Source organism: Carica papaya, chromosome 1 (genome assembly GCF_054855325.1).
Source record: "Carica papaya isolate Zhongbai chromosome 1, ASM5485532v1, whole genome shotgun sequence".
Classification (NCBI taxonomy): Eukaryota; Viridiplantae; Streptophyta; class Magnoliopsida; order Brassicales; family Caricaceae; genus Carica; species Carica papaya.
In genome coordinates this window covers 10,977,337-10,998,348 of record NC_142309.1, presented here as the reverse complement: position 1 = coordinate 10,998,348, position 21,012 = coordinate 10,977,337, and the positions used below count along the sequence as shown (strand labels likewise).

Below are 21,012 nucleotides of genomic sequence, written 5' to 3'. Positions count from 1 at the left end.
TCTGACTAGACAATTACTATTCTTAATTAACTCTCTGATAAATAGTTATACTTGATAATAATCTAGCAATGTTATATCATAATTTTTGAAAAATTAACTTTAATAATTATATATTCAGTTTTGTTACTAAAAAAAAAAAAAAAGCCCTTTGTAGTAACTAAAAAAATTGAAATTATCAAGCTTATTCTTGGAATATATGCCTTTGTTAGCAGCAGCATAAGCATAATGTAATATATGGATCGAAAATCACTTAATCATATAAGCTGTATAATAAATTTATCTCTATATATGCTAGTATATTTTGTCACTTTCAAATACATAGTAAATTACCACTTTAATTATAATAACTACCTATTATTTTTAGTAATTTTTTCTAATGCATAAATAAATAATCAATTTAGTAGTAATATATTTATATGTTGTATACTAACTTTTTCCTTGAATATATTAAAGATTTATTAAATGTATTGAAATACACACCCCATAATCATGTCATCTCCTGGGATTTGTATACCCAGAAGGTTCCCACCAAAATTTATGCAGTTAAATTATCATATACATGTTTCAAGAACTAGAGCCATAATGCTACAATCCAAAGATTGGTTTGCTGCCAAATAATTCAGAAGGAAGCATCACTATTCATCAACAAACTAAACCAATGGCACCAACAAAAATTAACAAATTAAGAGCCACTGGAAAAAAAAAAATGAGTTCACTATATGAATAGGAATACAGTCTGGGAAAGAACTCACAATTCTTGATTTTCATGTGCAGAAATGTCAATTCCCAATTGCAAGAGATCCTGCCGAAGCAAATTTGCATTCTTGAAATGCAAGCCGACAATGCCAGCTTCTACTGCAGCTTCCACATTTCTCAACCTGGAGTCAGTTCATGCTATAAATCAGATATTTATGCATAGAAACGTCTTAGTTATATTTTCACACCCACTCTCACTTTCAAACTGCTCCTTCTGCATGTACCCACACATGTGTTTGTCATCTAATTAGCATGTGTTCTTGTCACAACTGCAACATGAGTGCTAAGCCACTTGAACAAGATTGACGCCAGAATCATTGACTAGCATAAATCAGTTCAAATTTGATGAGTTGAGAAACCAATTAAAACCATGATTCTTGTGACCCAAATTTGGGACTTCATTTAATATGTTAGTTTGCATCAGCATTTTGTGCCCCATATGAATCTGGCTATAAGCTCATATAAAAAATGATTTTATCATGACATGCTCCCAATAGATAAAGATTATCTCAAGACTAAGAATCCAGATGAAAAGGTAAGCCAGCTGTACTGATGTTCAGATAATGTTGCCCTACCAATCAATCATTATTTTCCTATTTCTTAAACTCCCATGCAATTAGACCAGTGAACACTTTATAACTTCAGTGATCACCTTGAACAGTGCAAGAAGAGAGATTTCAACTTGGGCATGTTTCTGTTATGAGCATTGATCAGTCAGTTCATAGTACTTTTACTCAGATGTTTCAGCAAAGGATGACAAATACATAAAAGAAACTAGAGCAGTTTGTGTATCTGTTTTATGTAGTTACATTTTATGCTATGCCTCTGTGTTTCCATGTTCTGTGTTGTAAAACAGTAGTTTATTTTCTTGACTATTTGCTACCTTTTCAATTGGAAGTTAATATGATTTGAACTAGCATATAATTATTATCTAGAATAAGGCAGTTACTATAAAACAGTAATTCAATTTATTGTAAGAATAAATTCTCTTTTGCAGTAACGAAAAGAATGAGAGAAGCATCTAGAAGAGGTTTCTTAAGAGCTCAACTCTTAAGAGATCTTTTGGTTCCTTCTTAACAAGTCAATAATATCATTAATCTTTTGGTATCACAGGCAACTGTTATGGATGACCTCCCTGTTAGAGAATGTACATTATATGTAATTAATTGGGATTGAATTAGGTTGGTGGTAAACTACACATTATTCTCTAGAACTTATATACATAAGGTAATATTATTTAATAAAAACACAACACATCATTCTCGACATAATATCAGAATTTTAGGTTAAAAAACTCTATTTCTTTTACATATTCCAGTTGGCTTTTTTTATCGAAATAAGAAAAACCCAAAAGGGACCAGCCTTCCCAGTCGGTCACTACAACAGCCACCATCACCATTGTCCTCCATGGTCGGAAAACAACTAGGTGCAGGGCCAACTACCACGCAACACCAGCCAACTGACACAGCAGCCGCAGCATATCCAGTCTACTTGCCCCATACTAGCTGCCAGCTGCGTGGCCAGCCCTTCAACAAGGTGACCAACTGTGCATGCCCCCAGCCAGACTGGGCAACTTTGCCACGTGCAAGCACCCAGCAATGCAACTGGCCATGCGCATACACTTGGTTGCTCGTGAGTCACTCTCTGCTCCAGCAGTCGCGCATGTATTCCATGCTCCAACCACCAGCAGTGGGTGTTCCTTCAGCTGCTGCACGTGCTGCCCCTTGCTGTCTAGTCGAACTGGCCTTCGTTACTTGCATTTTTTGCACCATGTTAGAAGTCACATCACAAGTCATTGGTGCTAATCCAGAAACGCAAGAATTAACTGGAGAATTCTAGTGAATCAGGCCACCAATCGCCTGAATGGGAAAAAATACCTAACCTGGTCACAACTAATTTGTGCTATCCTCAAATGAAAAGGTAAACTCAGCCATACTTTGGGATTGGGCCAAAATCGGGAGACCTACAACTTGACGCATGGGATAAAGACGACTCAACAATAATCGCTTGACTCGAGAATTCAATAGCATGATGATCAACACATGAATGTTCCCACCCACTGCTAAAGAGGTTTAGGATGCAATCAGAGAAACTTGTTAAGAATGATTGAGTGCATATTTTGTGGAATACCAAGGTCCTACATATACAAGGTTTTGTTAAATATGAAAGTAAATCAAGTTATTAAAGAAAAAGTAAATCAGTGCATTAAAAAGGAAATAAGTCAAGGCATTAACAAGTTTTTATTAAATATGGCATCCCTATCTATGCAGACAGCAGTTTTGCATCAAAACAGGTAACTACGTCCTCAAATTTCTATTGAAACAGCAAGTTTTAAATTCTCCTGAACAACATTGGATCAGTAAGTGATTGGATTTTAATCCTGTGGTGGAGTATCATGCTAGTAGGAAGAATTTAGTGGCAGATGCTCTCTCTAGGCAATTTGAGTCTACCAGTAATTTCTTAGCCATCTTTTCTCTTGACTACTTTGATGGTACTCATGAAAGGTGGAAAAAAAAATGTTTCATTGCAAGGTATTAGATGACCATTGGAAAGTGAGTAATGGGTTAATCTTTTACAAAAAGATAATTTTCCTTTTTCCAGAATCCTCTTTCTGTGAATTATTTGTGGGTGCAATTCATACTTAGTTTCGTGAAGAATACCAAAAACCATCCGAAAGCTCACTATGAATTTTTTTTTGTGTGGAAGGGAATAAAGTCTAGTGCATTCTTGTGTGACTTGTCAATGTAAAAAAGTTGAACACCTAAACCTGCTAGTTTTTTGCAGTCTTGACCTGCTCCTAATCAAGTTGGTCCGATATATCTACAGATTTTGTGAAGGTGCTTCCCATTTCGCATGGCAAAAATGTGTTATTGGTGGTGGTAAATCGTTTTCCAAGTATGCTTATTTCCTTCCTCTATCTCATTTAGTTCAGAGTACCATCTTCAACCCGATGGTCAAACTACAGTGGTTAATCGAACCCTTGAAACGTACCTCCATTGCTTCACAGGATACCATCCTACAAGCTGGAATCAATGGGTCTTTTGGGCTGAATTCGCTTATAACATTGGGTTCACTCATTGAAGGCTATACCCTTTAAGGTAGTCTATGGCCGACCAGTTCCTCAACTTCTCTCTTATTGCCCTAGGTTATCTAAGATGGAAGCCGTGGATCGTGAATTACTGAACCTTTATCAAGTATTATATGGATTGCAAAGCAGGTTCGTGCAAGCTCAGCAGCCGTGAAACAAATCTATGATGCTCATCACGGGAGGTCATCTTTAATGTAGGTGACTTGGTACTTTTGAAATTGCAACCATATTGCCAAACTTCTCTAGGCAAAAAGGGTCCAGAAGTTATCTCCCCAGTTTTATGGGCCTTTTATAATAATCCAGTTCATTGAGGACGTTGCACTTAAAATGGAGCTACCATCAACTTCCAAGCTACATCCAGTTTTTCATGTCTCCTCAAACCTTATCATGGACAGCAAGGTGTCCCTCCCACTCTTCCTCCTCTCCATCAAAGTATCCCTTTTCCTTATCTACAAGCTCCAGTAAATTCCCGTTACAACAAGGGACAGCATGAGGTACTTATCCATTAGGAGGGTCTTTTATCAGCAGATGCTTCTTGTGAACTTGTTGATCAAATGGCTTTTCATAATCCCTACTTTGTGCTTGAGGACAAGCTTCATTTCTAGTGTGGAAGTGATGTTAGAGAACAACGAAATGGTTTCTTTCTAAAGGGTGCATCAAAAAAGAAATAAAAAATAAATTATGTGTAATTAGGTACTAACAATGGTATGCTATAATGTGCACAAAATATTTTGTCTTAAAATATATAGCATGTCTGAGTAGTTGTAGGATGGGATTGTAATATGGGAGAATAAGCCTTGATAAAGACAAGAGGGCTAGTTATGGCAATTCTGGAAATTTTGTTTCAGAAATAACTGCTGCTGTAATTGTCAAAATAAGATTATCTTATTGAGACAAATTTGTATGAAGAAAATTACTAAGTGGAATACTTACTTCCTTTCAAAATCAAAGGGTTCTCTCTCCCAATGAGCATTTAATTCTAATCTAAAATAGGAAAAGGTAGAAAAATCTAAAAAAAAGTATTCTCTTCCTATTGATTTTTTTGTTCATAGACCCATAACAAGATCTGTCAGTAGTGACCACAACAATTTTTTTCTAAATTCTTCTCTAATTCTTTTCATTACAGCAAAACAGAATTTATTTGTTTTTTAATAGAAAAAAGATAACATTAACATAGTAGGAAAAGCATTACAAAGAGAATCAATAGATAAATTATCTAGCTGAAGCCAAAAAGAAAACCAATACAAGAATAACAAAAAGAAAAAGAAGCATTGAAGAGCTAAAAGATCATGTGACTATAGCATCCTAGTTCCTATGAAGGACAGTGAGGGAGATGTCAGAATATTACTGTTATAGACTCTTTTGTGGGCCATTCTTTTTACAGAAAAGGCAAATAAGGAGCTGATATGGTTTATGTTTATCTTATTTTGGAAACTTATTTATTAGTTAGGAAAACTTATCTCTTATTTAGCAATTAATTTTTATTATATGGTTAAGATTTTTCCTATTCTAGAAAGATATATTTTAGCTAGAAAAATTTATATCTTATTTAAAAATTTAATTTTTATTTTGGAGACTTTGATCCTAATTAAGAATCTTCTTTATTTTTGCTATGAGAAACCTAAATAATAAAAGTTTCCTATAATGTAATGCATCTAATTCTATTTAAAAGGCTCTAAAATTAATAAAGAAATAAGTAAAATTAATAAAGAAATAATTACAATATAAAGATCGGAGCTCTCTCTAACAAGGTCCAAGGTGCCAAGCTCTCTTTGATGAGTTTGAAAATAATTCACAATAAATCGCTCAAGAAATCATAACAAGGAAAAGAAGCAAGATTCAGAATCAGATTATCCGGTGAATTGCCCGGTGACAAGATCCTGGTCTTAAGAACATAACAATTGCCCTTGAACCATGGCCCTTAGGGAAGTCAGATAGGTCATCTTCTCCCAAATAAAATTATCCTCCAAAAGATTGTCAAAAATCCACCAATTCCTCCCGATCTAGATAGTTCAAAGACTAGCAAATAGAGTTCCTGACCACAGTGGTCTGGCCTTTACTTTTAACCTCGAAACCACAAATATTAGTACTGATGAAACAATCCAAAGAAGATGGAGTAACCCATACTAGGTTTAAGTGTCAAGGCACCTGACACAGCTTCCACGCCATTTCAAAAATGTAGAAAGAGATGAATATGTGTTTCCCCTCTCTTATAGCACATAATACACATGTCAGGAGACAAAACTCGGCTAACCCTACGAATTTACAGCAACTCATTGGTGTTTAGACGGTTGAGAATTGCAGCCCACATAAAAACTTTCACCTTCAAGGGAACCTTGACTTGCCAAAAAGCCTTAATAAAAGTACTTTGGTAAAAATTAGGGTTCTTTGTTATTTGATCAAAGAACAATTTACAGGTATATGTACCCGTTAAGTCAAGCGTCCATATCTTGCAATAAGACTGTTGGGAAGGTTAAAATGATTGCAGTAAGCTTAACATGATAATGAGTTTTATCTGTTTCTCTATTATTCAAACCACGGAAAAAATGAGTTCCAAACTAGAAAACCATTTGGAAAGGCAAAAGAACTGAACAATCCCCACTTTATACCTGGCAAGAGACTTATAAATGTCAAGCAAACATGAAATGGCCTTCTATGGACTATTGTGATGGGTAAATTTCGTGGCTACAACATCACAACCATTTCACTGACTCCGGTGAACGCTTACAATAGACTGAATAAATATTTTATAGTAACTGCCTTATCCTAGATAGCAGTTATATACTTGTTCAAATCCTATAGACTGCCAACTCAAGATGAGGCAAAAAGACAACAAAATACACTAACTCTTGACAATACAGAACATAGAAAAAGAGGAAGACATAACAGATAAACAAACTACTTAGTTCTTTCTTTGTCCTCTTCTTCCTCTGCTGATACATATGATAACTAGCACTATGAACTGACAGATCAACACTCATTACAGCTTCCAGCATAATAATAATAACTATCAAGAAAAAGGAAAAACGAAGAAGTAGAAATTGAAAGAACAACAAGGATAGACGATCCCCTCAAAAAACAGAGTATAGACCACTGACAAACTAGTAAATAAAGAAAATCATGCTCCCAATGTAATAAATATCATACTTGGGGAGGGGTTAAGACTTGAGATGAGAGGAATAAGGATATATGCATATAACCTGTCATCAATAAATATGCAGCTTGCAGGATGAACATTAAGATGTTTCAGTACTTCAAGATAGCAATCAGGATCAGGCTTCCTTTTTCCTGAAAAATGAAAATACAGAACTTGTGTGAAGAAGTTTTAAATTCTGCTGCACGTGAACTAGATGATGGCCAGATCAGTGAAAGAAGAACCCTAGGCCTGCAAAAGCATTTGTAGAGATAAGAAAAACTGACAAGACTTTAGGGCTTATCCCCTTGGCAGTAATTTGGAAAGAAAAAAATAGGAGAATTTTTTAGGGTATATAGTATATTTTAGATAGCTTTAAGGATTTATGGTTCTAAATTCTAGGTTTTTTTATTAAGATCACCTGTTTTATACTCACGAGGATCTAGAGGATATTATAAATATTTTGATTAAGATGTAAATACTTTTATATACAGGCTTGCACCTCTTGCTGCTCTTGATATATTTACTCTTTCTTTTCAAAGAAATTTAAAGACACAAACATTTTATCCTACATATTGACTCAGAAACAATTACACTCTTAGAAAATATGCACAGCCACAACATCAATGAGGCTAGATAAAGAGAGTATGCAACCTCAGCTGTTTAAACATACCTATTATACACGAACAAAATGTCCAAGATAAATAAGTTGAAATTTTTAATTTGTCCTCAATCAATTGGTACCTACAAAAAGCAGTTTCTGAAATTCATGAACGATTTTACTGTATAAGGATCATCACTGATTCCTTTCTTGTAATAATAGGTATAAGGATAATCAGGGATACCATATAAGGAAATGGCACCCAATTACTGCCTTGTGAATAACATTTTTCATTTATTAGAAAGAAAACCGAGAAGGAGATTTGAAAAATCAGTTTCATCCTACCAGATGGGATAGTTAGTAAAAGCATGCATCTCGAGGTTATTTTGTTTTAGATCCTGAAGTAGTTGTTCCATTCCTTCCAAGAAAGAATATCCTCTTATCATACAATTTTTGAGGCCTGCAAACATATAAATGAATGAAAGCATGTATGAGATATTTAAATCGTAGTCAACATTTAGAAAAAAATAATTCATAACAAGGATATAATTATTATATAACTAATTGAATAACATAGTATCTTCAAAGTTGAAGTTTATAGGAAATTATCCAAGCTTATTATTTATATTAGGACATGCTCCACCATCTGCAAGCAGGACACTAAGTTTAAACAAATACAAACTCAAATTAATGCACGATCCAAAAACTTCTTAACAGGCTTTAAGTGAAGGCCCAACTATGGTAAATAATAAACAAGTGAATAACAGTGAGAAATCAAGACTATCAACATCAGAAGCCAGGATTTTAGTGTTATATGATACTAAATAATAGATTGTGTAATCGAATATCCAAAAAAATTAAAGTAGAAAAAATAGCTCAACTTTATTATTTATATTCCAACAACTATAATATTATGCTGCACTTTTGCTGGCGTACAACAATATTGATTGATCCTAAGAATTAAATTGGATAGAAGATTTTCAAGACTTCAACTATTCAATGTGTGAACATGACACAAAAGTCCAATTCACGAAATTGAAACTCCTGTTCTGCTCTAGGTCGCCCTAAAGAAACAGACATTGAATTTGCTCAAGGCATTTTGCCACATTGCAGGGCTCCAGCGGAAGGGCATTTTGCCACATTCCAAGTACAAAAAATGCATAAGATTTAGCAAAAAAAATAAAGTTATAGGTAACCAATCAACACACGTTAACGTGCCAATTTCTCTTGTTACATATTTAGCACACGGCACATGTGGTTGTCAAGCACTACCGAACATAAGATTTGTACAGTGCATTTTGAAATAGAGCATTTAAATCTGAACTCAACAAACAACATTGTCCTCGTCCTAAAGAAAGAAAAAATACATTTAGGTAAACTACTAGTTGTAAGCGAGAGACATGTTGCAAGGAATTTACAGTTGCAAACATCCCAGAAAGGCATTACTGTTCTTCTCATAATTAGAACTGGAATCAACATATTTTAGTATTAACAACTACAAAAGTTTGTAAATGGATAATTAGAATCTATATGTAAAAGAATAAATGGAGCAATCGCTACTAATAAGAAAATCCAGTTAGAATCTTAAATGACATGTTTACATTGAATTTAACACACTTTGCTAGCATTAACATAATCCAACAAAAGCTCTTAAATGAAGTTCTCAAAACCTTCCAAATCAAAAGATTTTCCATCTTTAAAGAATTTCCTGCCTAGCTCCGCCTGAGAAGAAATAAAGCATGATGAGAAAATTTTAATTCAAAAAATGAAAGCTTTAAAAAAATTAGAGAATCTCAAAGCAAGTTGGAAAGATCAAGAAAAAGCCATGGAGACACTAAAAATTAGCACCTTATTTCATAGATTGCATCTTAGTTCCCTTGGGAAAGGTGTGTTTTATATTCCTTAATATTGCATGAGAAACAAAAATACCTTTTTTTGTCTTTTAAAGATCAAGAAAGAAACATCTTTTCAAGCTGCCACTAACTAACATGAGATCCTGATTAAAACCCACCCTGTAATGCCTTTGGAAACCTCCTACTAAATGTTCTACCAGGAGAAACAGAAATAATGTCTCTTTATCTTAAACCCTACAATTCTTAAAACAAAAAGGATCTGCATCTCCAAGAACTGAATTAATATAGCACATCGCTTACTTCAAGAAGGGACGAGCATAAGTGCAATATCTTTTTCATGAGTTTAAAGGCATTTATATGTTTGTATTCAGATTGCTGGATCTTCCACTCAGTTAATACATTCATAAGGACCCAAGAAATTTCTCTCCTTTTTTCTTGGTTGTCCTTTTTCTTTCCAACTGTATGTTTGCCAGGTACAATTATTAGTATTTGCAGGAAAGCAAGCACATCACAAGAAAGCCCTTCATATTGAGGAAAATAAGCTTAAATAGCTATCCTCCTACTTCCCTTTCCCATACTCCTCTGTACCATCTCTTACTCCTCGGATGCCCCTGTTCTTTTATGAAGAACATTTGCTTCTCTCCTTTCCACATATTCATTACCTCTAACCATGTCCGTTCAAGGGACTTCTTCTCAATGATAGTAAGCTTTCCACCATAATTCTAGCTTCCTAGAATAGCGACAAATCAGTGTCAATATTTCTCATCATTGTTGCTTCATAACCACACAGTTCACTGAATTCAACACTTGCCTACATTTTCTCTTTGAATTATGACAAGACTATTCAAGTTATGGTGCTTTCTATCATGTTAAGAGAGTATAAAAGGGAGAATAAACTGTTATAACTCTGGTTTTGCGATCATGTCACGGGACAGTTAAGCACAAAGTCTCCTAACAAAAAAACTTGTTTATTTAATTGGCACACCTTGCCTCCCTATGGTGATAGTTATGGTTTGAGGGAACCCATGACCTCTTAAAGATTGCTCTCAACAAAGTCAATAATAGTTCAGATACTTTATTGAAATTCAAAGAGCTACAGACATAGAAGAGGCTGAGCTAACCAACCTTTAGTTACAAGTATCAGATTGTTTCCTAGCTAACACCTAACAGAATAAAAGTTTTGTAATATAATCCAAACACTACTTCTGAAAGTTTCTTTTAATTTATATATTAAAATTACACTTAATAATTTTGGCAGAGTATTTGGGCAAGGAGGCAGCTTTTTCATGATTGTGTATCCTGGAAGGTGGGTAGAGGGGATAAGGTTCTTTTTTGGCATGATAATTGGTTGGGAAGGGGGTGCCCAAAGGACCAATTCCCACAGATATACACCATTGCTCAGTTGAAGAATATGATGGTGATGGAAGTGGTTGGGGGTGATTTTCCAGTAGGGAGTGGTTGGTTAATGCGACTAGAAATCTGAATGACTGGGAAGTGGAGGAATATGAAGCATTACTACTACTCCTGGCCAATGTTCAACTGAATCCGTGTGGTGACCAGCTTGTGTAAAAATTGAATAAGAATGGCTCTTTCACGGTGAGATCTTTGTATAACTATTTGACAACTAGAGAGGAATTGGAGGGGGGCAGCTTTTCTCGGCCAAACAAGTTTGGAAAACAAGTATACATAGAATTGCTTTTTTCCATGAAAAGCAGGTTGAGAATGTATTTTAACCATTTATTGATAAACTGATGAGGAGAGATAGAGTCTGGGTGAATAGATCTTCTTTGTGCAAGAAGACAACGGCAACTTGCAACCACTTACTGCTTTGGTGCCTGGTGGTCCATACTTTGTGGTCTATGGTGTATGGTTTGGTTGAGATTTCCTGGATCATTGCGGGGTTGGTCAAGAATGAGATTTGGGCTTGGGGAAGCTTATGTAAAAAAAAAAAACATTTGCTAAACTCATTCATTTGACTGTATTTTGAGTCATTTAGAAAGAAAAAAATAGTAGAGTTTTTGAAAGAATGGAAAATGAAATTCATAAATTAAAGGATAGATGGTTTCATTATTTTGAGTCTATTTTACTGGGACATGACATTTATAAGTTGGAGGATTTTGGATATATAGTTGATACATTAACTAACTTGTAAATATCTTGTACATGAGTGGTACTCCCTTGTTACCTTTCATTCTTTGATACATTTTACCGTTTACATTTAAGAAAAAAATACATCTGAACCTAAAGACAGAATCAAAGTAGACTTCATGCCGCAGTAGGAATTTTCCACTTCTTGCCAGCGAACTTTCGTACATATATTATGCCAATAAATTGATTAGTGTTTTCAGTTCTGACCCTAGCATTACTGCCGGTCCTTGACAAACTGTTTGTTCTCAAACATTAAGGCTAATGAATATTCCTGCACAGTCACCATATCTTTCCAAGAAGCTTCCACTAAGGAGAGCCTGAACCAAAATTTTCTGGCAGTCAACATGCAGTTGAGAATGAAGCACAGCTTGAGGAATAGCCAGTAGCTCCACCTAAACATGAGGGGCCATAGCAGCCTGAGCTGCTTCAGTACCATAAAAGTTTTTAAGGCAGGAAACATGAAACACTGGATGTATCCTTTATTTCACTAGCAAGGTCAACTTGTAAGCCACCTAACCCATTTTTGCTCCAACAGGAAATGTCCATAAAGACAGATTTTTAGATGACACAAATAATGTTGTTGATAAGGGTGAAAACAAAGAAAAACCAACTCACCAACCTCAATTGGACCTTCCCCTGTGCTTGGTGTCCTCCAGCATTTTTCATGGATGATTGAGCATGGAGCAGGGGAGATCAAAACTCTTGGAGGATCTGATCCTAAGTTTTGAGCTTACAATCCACAGCTTCCAGTTTTGCAATACCAGGGAAGATGAAGCAGGGGAGATCAAAACTCTTGGAGGATCTGATCCTAAGTTTTGAATTTACAATCCACAGCTTCCAGTTTCGCAATACCAGGATAATAAGAAATAGACGTGATGGAAAGCGAAAACTACTTCAAATGGATGTCAAATAGAACTGTTTGTAAATGAGCATAAGAGCTTGTAACTTAACACTATTTGGTCCAAGAGAGCAATCCTCAAATGCTAAGGGCAGTCAATGTTGAAGCATCAAAGGTACATTTGAATAATGCAATTAAGTCCGTCTGTTTGTTCCTCCCTTTGAGGAAGTTATACAGAACTTGATTTGAGAGTGGGTCTAAGCTTTTTTCCTTTTCAAATAGAGAGTGGGCCTAAGCTTTATAAGTCAAAAGATGTCTTTGTCATTACTACTTTAGGATCTTATTATGGGTTTGAAATTGAGAATTACAAAGAGGCTACAATTCCTGCAACTTCATGGCATTATGCTCTCTTCACACAACCCCTCAAGTAAAAAGAGAAAAACAACCCAAAAGCAGGTCTGCAAATCTAAACACCCCCAAAAAGGCCAAGCAACTTCTATTATGGCTTTTGAAATTCCACAGCACTTAAAATGCAGTGGAAAAGTAAAACTTTAAGGTTTACATTTTAATATTAAATGTTCAAAGAGAACACTTAACTATGTTACTGTGTGGAGATTTTACACAAGAAAGACATAGAAAGTGTAACTTTTCCATGTCTGCTTTTTGTGTACCTCATCAATCATGCCCTTTTCAAACTCGATCCATGCAGTTGGATGCTTGCATTCGAGCAGGTCCTTCATTGGCATTCTGAGCATAAAAACTTGATTTGATCATTTTAAAAAATAAGAAATATTATATTCAAGAATGTGCCAGAATTATGGTGAAGATATATTTACAAGTAGAATCCATGATAAAATAAAGATGGGAATAATTGTGTCAAGGATTTATTTTGCTGGATATAAATATATCTCCATCACAAGATAAGGCTTGGAAATGCAAGTTCCAGAAGAATCTAAGTCAAAGACAATGTCTCTCTCCTAGACAAACAAAAGGAATATCCAATCACAAAAAGAACATTACGCCTCTTATAAGTTTGTAAACATTGATCTCATAATCAAAGTTATTTACAACTTAACTTTGTAAGAGATTGGTTTCTATTATGTCTTAATGCATTTTGCTATGATCTCTGTACCTTCTGATTTCCAGCGGAGGATATTTTATCCTTTCACAAATTTGATGTTTCTTTTTCCTCATAAATTTTGCCTTTTGCCTCTAAGACTATAATATATGATTTTAACATTTTTTCTCCAAATAAAAATGATTTTAACATTTAAGAGCAGAAAATGTGCAATACTACCTGACCCAAAGAAGAAAGAAACGAATAGAGAATTGGATATTTGGGCAGTTATTTTGAGATTTTTATGTTTGTTTTTCTATTGAGGATGATGTCTTATTCTCCACTCTGTAATTCCTTCCATCTCTTCCTTAATAATGGTTCTTCTTTTATCAAAAAAAGAAAAAAACATTTATGCAAAAAGAAAGAGATTTGTTGGTACCAAATTATTGTAACTTATGTTTGGTTGTTGATGTAGCTTTTTATGTTTGTTTTTGTATTGAGGATGTTTTATTCTCCAATTCTGTAATTCCTTCCATCTCTTTCTTAATAATGGTTCTTCTTTTATCAAAAAAAGAAAAGAAATTTATGCAAAAAGATAGAGATTTGTTGGTACCAAATTATTGTAACTTATGTTTGATTGTTGATGTAGCTTTTTATGTTCGTTTTTGTATTGAGGAGGATATCTTATTCTCCACTTCTGTAATTCCTTCCATCTCTTCCTTAATAATGGTTCTTCTTTTATCAAAAAAAGAAAAGAAATTTATGCAAAAAGAAAGAGATTTGTTGGTACCAAATTATTGTAACTTATGTTTGATTGTTGATGTAGCTTTTTATGTTTGTTTTTGTATTGAGGATGTCTTATTCTCCACTTCTATAATTCCTTCCAACTCTTCCTTAATAATGGTTCTTCTTTTATCAAAAAAAGAAAAGAAATTTATGCAAAAAGAAAGAGATCTGTTGGTACCAAATTATTGTAACTTATGTTTGATTGTTGAAGTAGATTTTGTGATTGTTTTTGTATTGAGGAGAATGTCTTATTCTCCACTTCTGTAATTCCTTCCATCTCTTCCTTGATAATGGTTCTTCTTCTATCAAAAAAAGAAAAGAAATTTATGCAAAAAGAAAGAGATTTGTTGGTACCAAATTATTGTAACTTATGTTTGATTGTTGATACAGTTATATGATTATTGTATAAACATTGAGTTGCTGATTTAATTGTTGAGATTTGAGTTCTCCAACTTTTGGCTCATAATATACATCTCCAAGAACTGTGTTCAAGTTCTCTTTATCCTACATCAATTAATATCATATCTTAACTTGTTACCATAATTTTTGTCCAAACTTCACAACTTACCAAAAACAGTAACCTAACAAATACTAAAACATAAACTAAAACAGAACAGTAAATGAACAAGAGACAACGACATAAACCATTTGACTGCAAAGCGTTCTCTAGCCACCACAAGGAGGTGGGCACCAATGCTAAGTCCATCAGCATCAGAAGGGTCTGAACAATGCCTCCACCAACCTCAGTGTCTACTGTCATTGGAATCCACCTCCGTCGCCAGAAAATCATTCGACCACCTCTTCAATAAATAGATCTCCTTCCTGCCGTGGCGAGTGACAATGATACCAGCCTGAACCAAGGCGTCCAATGAAATGAAAGATCAACATTGGAAGACCACCAAAAACTTACGTGTGATTCCCACACGCCAACCATTGTGCATGTGTTTCATAATTTTGGTACCTTCTGTTGACCAATTCAAATCTGTTTGACTTAATCAAGTTCAACTACTCGGATTCAACCACCTCCATTCATAAGGTTTTTGGCATATCTTTTCCCTTCTAAGGTTAATGTGGTCGAATTCACACCCATATTCACCTTTTGCGCAGATTGATTATTTGGCCAAGCGAGTTAATGTTAGCTCATGCACTCAAATCATTTGGTTTAAAATGCAAGTTAAATCTTCTAATTAGCTTGATGGAACAGAAAATGAATGTCATTCTAGTATTATATCATCAACCAATAAAGGGCTTGAACAGTGGCTTGTGGACATTGATTACATGCTTACAAACCTTCCGCATTTGACTATTGAACTTTAACTTCTGGATTAAGTTAAGTATTCTCTCCCAAAAGTATATCAAGAGTCATCTAAGTTGATGCAACCCCAAGGATAACCTTCTTCACTTGGAAGGTTGTCAGGAAATGCATTCTAACTCTGTATGAGCTTATAAGGAGGGGGGAAATTCTACTGAATAGTTGCTATATGTGCAAGAGAGAAACTAAGTCTCATAATCATATCCTTTTGCAGTGTCCATGTGCATACCGGTTGTGGAATTTGGCTCACAATATTTTGGGTTGAATTGAATGATAACTAGATCAATGAAAGAGGACTTATATAATTGGAGAGGAATTCATGAGGATAATTGATTAAGACTTATCCCACTAACTATCTTTTAAGCGATATAGAAAGAGAGAAATAGAGGGGCTTTTGAGAGCATTGAATTTTAGTTTGGGATTCTTAGTTCTATACCTTAAGCTTTTTGTTAAGAAGTGACTCATTTTATTCTAGCAAGGACCATGGAAACCTTATAAATGTTTTGATAGATTTGAAATCATTATATACGGGATACATCCTTTTGGAGCTTTTGAATGTAATTAACTTTTATTTAAAAAAAAAAAGTTGATACAATACATATTTTATCTATTATTATGAGCCTTGGTCAGTGACAAACTTCAAAAGCACTCAAAATATCAATGTGAAACATGAATTTGCTTATTGCACATGTAAAGTAACCAGAATGACTACAACAACATTGTCCCAAAAAACTCGATAACAACATTGTCCCAAAAACTGTTCACGAGACACTTAAGTTCCCAAAATGGAAAGCCGTAATCCAAGAAGAAATCACAACGCTTGAGAAGAATGAGACATGAGAACTATCTGATCTACATTCAGGGAAAAGGCTTGTAGGATGCAAATGGATCTTCACTACAAAGTATAATCCTAATGGAACTGTGAGTCATCATAAAGATCGCCTTGTTGCCAAAGGTTTCACTTAGTCGTATGGGATTTGATTATCAGGAAACTTTTGCCCTAATTATTAAACATAACACAATACGGGTTCTATTCTCCTTGGCCTCAAACTTTGATTGGCCTCTTCATCAACTGGATGTAAAGAATGTTTTCCTCAATGGAGATCTAGAAGAAGAAGTTTACATGGAAATCCCTCCTGGACTTAGCATCAGATCTAACAAGGTATGCAGATTCAAAAATGCTCTCTACAGTCTTAAACAGTCTCCAAAGACATGATTTGAGAGATTCTCAAAGGCAGTGAAACAGATGGGATATGTTCAGTGTCAATCTGATCACACACTTTTTGCCCAAAGTAGTGCCAGGGAGAAGAAATCTATCATAATTGTATATATTGATGACATTATCTTAATAGATAATAATGATGAAGAAATTCTAGAACTCAAAAAGTTTCTAACCAAAGAATTCTAGATCAAAGATCTTGGGCTACTTCGATACTTTCTTGGGATGGAAGTAGCTCGATCTAAGAAAGGTATCTCTATTTCACAATGCAAATATGTCTTAAATCTTTTAAAAAAAACAGGTATGTTTGGTTGTAAACCAGTAGAAACACCGATGGAGTCCAATGTCAAAATCGGTCTAAAAAATGATAGCAAACCTGTTGATAAAGAGAGATACCAGAGATTTGTTGGCAAACTTATCTATCTTATTCATACCAGACCTGATATCAGTTTTGTTATAAGCACTGTAAGTTAATTTATGGTTGAACCAACTGAAGAACATATGAGCGTCGTTTACCAGATTCTGAGGTACTTAAAGATGACCCCTGGTAAGGGGTTGTTATTCTAGAAAACAATAAACAGAGACATTGAGATCTTCATTGATGCTGACTAAGCAAGATCAGTGACTGATAGAAGATCAACAACTGGCTACTGTACATATGTGTGGGGCAAGCTAGTCACTTAGCGAAGTAAGAAACAGTCAGTTGTATCTAGAAGTAGTATTGAAGTTGAATTGAGATCTCTTACTCATGGAATATGTGAAGATGTATGGCTGAAGAAGATTCTATCTGAACTAAGCTTTTGTATTCCTAATCTTATGAAACTCTGGTGTGACAATCAATCAACCATCAGTATGACCAAAGATCCAGTGGATCATGATAGAACCAAGCATGTGGAGATTGATCGTCAATTCATTAAAGAGAATATAAAAGACAAGACCATTACCCTACACTATGTTTCTACTGATCTTCAGACTGCTGATATTCTTACAAAGGCACTACCAACAGGAAAATTTAATAATATTGTATTCAATATAGGATTACTCAATATATATATGTAACCTAAATTGAAGGGGAGTGTAGAAAATATTAGAATAAGGGTAGTTTAGTATTTACTCTTTCTGAACAGGTAGAATGTCCACCACCACCACCAGAAATTGGTTACGTTTGTTGCTTATTTTTCCTTTTTCTGTTTTTCTCTCACACTCTCACCTTTGGTGTACCATCAGGGCAATGAGTGCCTATAAATGGCACCTCACCCTCTCTGTTTTAATCAAGCAAGAAAGAAGAGAAGAACCTCTCATTTTATCTCTCTCAAACTCTGCTTCCATTAAAATCTTCAGTTCCCATCACCAATCCAAATATCCGTCCAAAATTTAATCTTATTTCCATTTTAGACAGTGTTGAAACTGAGGCCACTGCATTAATATTTTCCTCCATAGCCCTCTTCCATGAGGAATGCCAATCCTGCTAGCAAGACATTCATTCATAGGATCACCCCATCTTGAACAAATAATTTTTCTCCATAATCTATCCTCTTCCCCGAGGAATTTCCTTTGCCCAGGTTTGAGTTTTAGTTTTACCATGACGGAGGTGATTGTTAATTTGATTAAATGACTAAGTGATTATTTTCTTCCATTGCATCTTTAGAATTTTCAGACAAGGAGAGATTAGTAAAGTGAGATGCTAGAAAGACTATTTGGATTTATTTGACCTGCCTCCTAATGTAAATAGACCATATCCTTCTAGCTCTCCAACTCCTTAATGACCTTGTATTCTACTTAATTTGAAAAAGATCTACTGCGTGGATTACCTCCCCGAGGGACCCTTAGATAAATGATTGGCCAAGAGTGGCAAAAAAATATTCCCCTCACTGATCTAGACTTCCTGGTTCCATCTAACTCTAGTCCAATATCACCTACTATAAATTGCATACTCATCAAGTTTAAGTCCCATGTGATGGCCCCCATCGTTCTTAACCATCAATAATACTCCAAATTCAGTTACAGCTAAAACAAAGAAGTGAAAGAGAAGAGACATGATTATCGAATTGCATGTGAATCTTCTTGCCTATTAGCGACCATTATCCTAAATTCTTCCATATCCTCAATTAGGAAATTCAATCGCCTTGCTTCTATCACATCCAAGAAAACAATAAGTACTGCCAGGATCAATCAAAATCACTATACAAACCCCTCCTAGAAACCCGTAATCTTCAATCTTACGATGATTAAATACCTAAAATGACATGCATAGAAATTCCAGCCTCCTCTGTATCATTCTACACCACCGGTTTGTCATTGTCCAAAACCCTTCTTGATCATCCAAAATTTCTAACCAAAAGAGTTTCTTGCAACAATGACCCACCATGAAACAATGATCACAATTGAAGCATAGAATTTCGGATCACCCACCTTCAATTTTCAGGTACTCAATCTTTTCAAAACGGGGACCACCCTTGCACAGTCGCCTTGTGCTCCACCCCAAAATTCCTTCAATCTTGGATTCTGCACTGCTCATACAAACGTGCAAAACTCATCACATTGATTATATTATGAGGATTCTGTAATGTACTTCAACAGCAACCATACCCAGTAGGCCACTCAAGAAAAACTGCACCTCTCTTTTGGAACTAAGGAATTACACTCTGGCTGACAATTGCTCAAACATAGGTTCAGAAGACCAGCAAGATCTTTCTACTATGCGGTGAATTGCTCCTTCTCCACTCAGTCACAAGCCCGATCTTCTGATGGAAGTCTCCAATTGCTGTTGGAAGTTCTTCCATATGCCATAACCCCTGACTCTGACACCAAAATGGTTTTCCTATCCCCTTGATACAGCCATAGGTCTTTATAAAACAAAATAACATTGCGAATATTACCATAATTCCTCTGGTTCTTTCTCCACTCCTGCCCTATTTTGAATATTTTTGTGAACATAAGGAGTGGTACATTAACGTGGAACTAAGGGGGTGCAACCCATATAGAAAAAGAATTTTGCAAAGCTATCAAAACGTCAAGAAGGTACTCTAGATCCTCCAAAGAAGTAAGAAGATGACCCTTAATTAAAAAAAATAAATAAAAGAAAAATCCAGGGTCTGGAGTACAATTATATCCAGTTTTCCTCACCGGACATGTTTTAATACAATGAATCCCAGTCAAACGAAGAAAACACTGAATCAAAATAAAGAAAAAGGTGAAACGAAATATCATATTCTCCAGTTTTAGTTTCTCGAATATCCTCATCATTTAAACGAGAAAATGGATAAAAGAAAACGAAGCACCTGAAAAATGCAGGAACATCCTCGTAAAAGGGGTCACGAACAACGGTGTCCATTATGTCAAAAAGGAGAATTGGAAGGTTTCTACCGTTATTCTTCTTCGAAGAAAGTTCGCCGGCACCGAACGAAACCTTGGGACTGATCTTGTAGTTGCAGTGACCGTTGTTAGAGTTCAGCAACATTTTGGGTCGGTAGAAGGAGAATGCGAGCAGTCTTGACGACAGAGCCATTCAAATTTCTTGTCTCTGAGCTGGGCTTCCGGTTGGTTATTGCTTCGCAGGAAAAGATTCCTTAAGTATATCGTTTATGGTCAATTTTAAAATTAAATTATTTACATTAATTTGGTGAATCAATTAAAGAATATATTAATATCAAGAATATTATTAATATAATAATTTAATTATTAATATAATTATATTATTATATTTTATTTAAACTTTAAAAATATAAAAATTATTAATATTGTACAAATAATAATAAAAATTATAATTTATTTTTATATAAAAATTATTAAGTAATTATAATATTAAAAAATATATTAAATAATATTACATATCAAGTACGATTACCAAATGAATTAATAGAAATTAATAGAGATACATTAATAAAATTAATTTTTAAAAATATAAAAACAAAAAAGTGAAAAAAATAATTGTATAAGAACTAAATCAAATAAAAAAATATAGTAGGTAAATTATATATAAATATTATAATATTAGCTAACGCCACTTGTTATCACATATTTATATGTTTATTACTGTGTTCCCAATTACAATATATATTTTGTTCAAAAATAGGTTTTAAGAATATATATTATGGATAATATAAATATATCAACTTTGATATGTGATATAATATATCCTATTGAATGTATAATTGATACATTTATTTAAAGTAAAATAAAAGACATGACATATTTAATGTAATATATATTACATTAAAA

At 34.5% G+C, this 21,012-nt stretch overlaps 1 protein-coding gene across 2 annotated transcripts; it reads right to left on the bottom strand.

The window, feature by feature from the left end:
- Window positions 1-431: 431 nt before the first annotated feature.
- LOC110809412 (flavin mononucleotide hydrolase 1, chloroplatic) lies at window positions 432-20,359 on the bottom strand. 2 transcript variants are annotated; one of them, XM_088219244.1, is made up of 8 exons: window positions 20,073-20,359; window positions 14,439-14,562; window positions 9,249-9,300; window positions 7,924-8,038; window positions 7,651-7,721; window positions 7,045-7,132; window positions 753-878; window positions 432-607 (listed from the first exon to the last, which is right to left on the bottom strand). In XM_088219244.1, exons 1-8 carry the CDS (start codon window positions 20,297-20,299, stop codon window positions 586-588), a joined length of 825 nt encoding a protein of 274 aa, XP_088075370.1. In that variant the 5' UTR covers window positions 20,300-20,359; the 3' UTR covers window positions 432-585. The 2 variants fall into 2 exon arrangements, with proteins under 2 accessions (XP_088075370.1, XP_088075377.1); XM_088219251.1 differs by lacking the exon at window positions 14,439-14,562 and adding an exon at window positions 13,089-13,164.
- Between the last annotated feature and the right edge of the window lie 653 nt (window positions 20,360-21,012).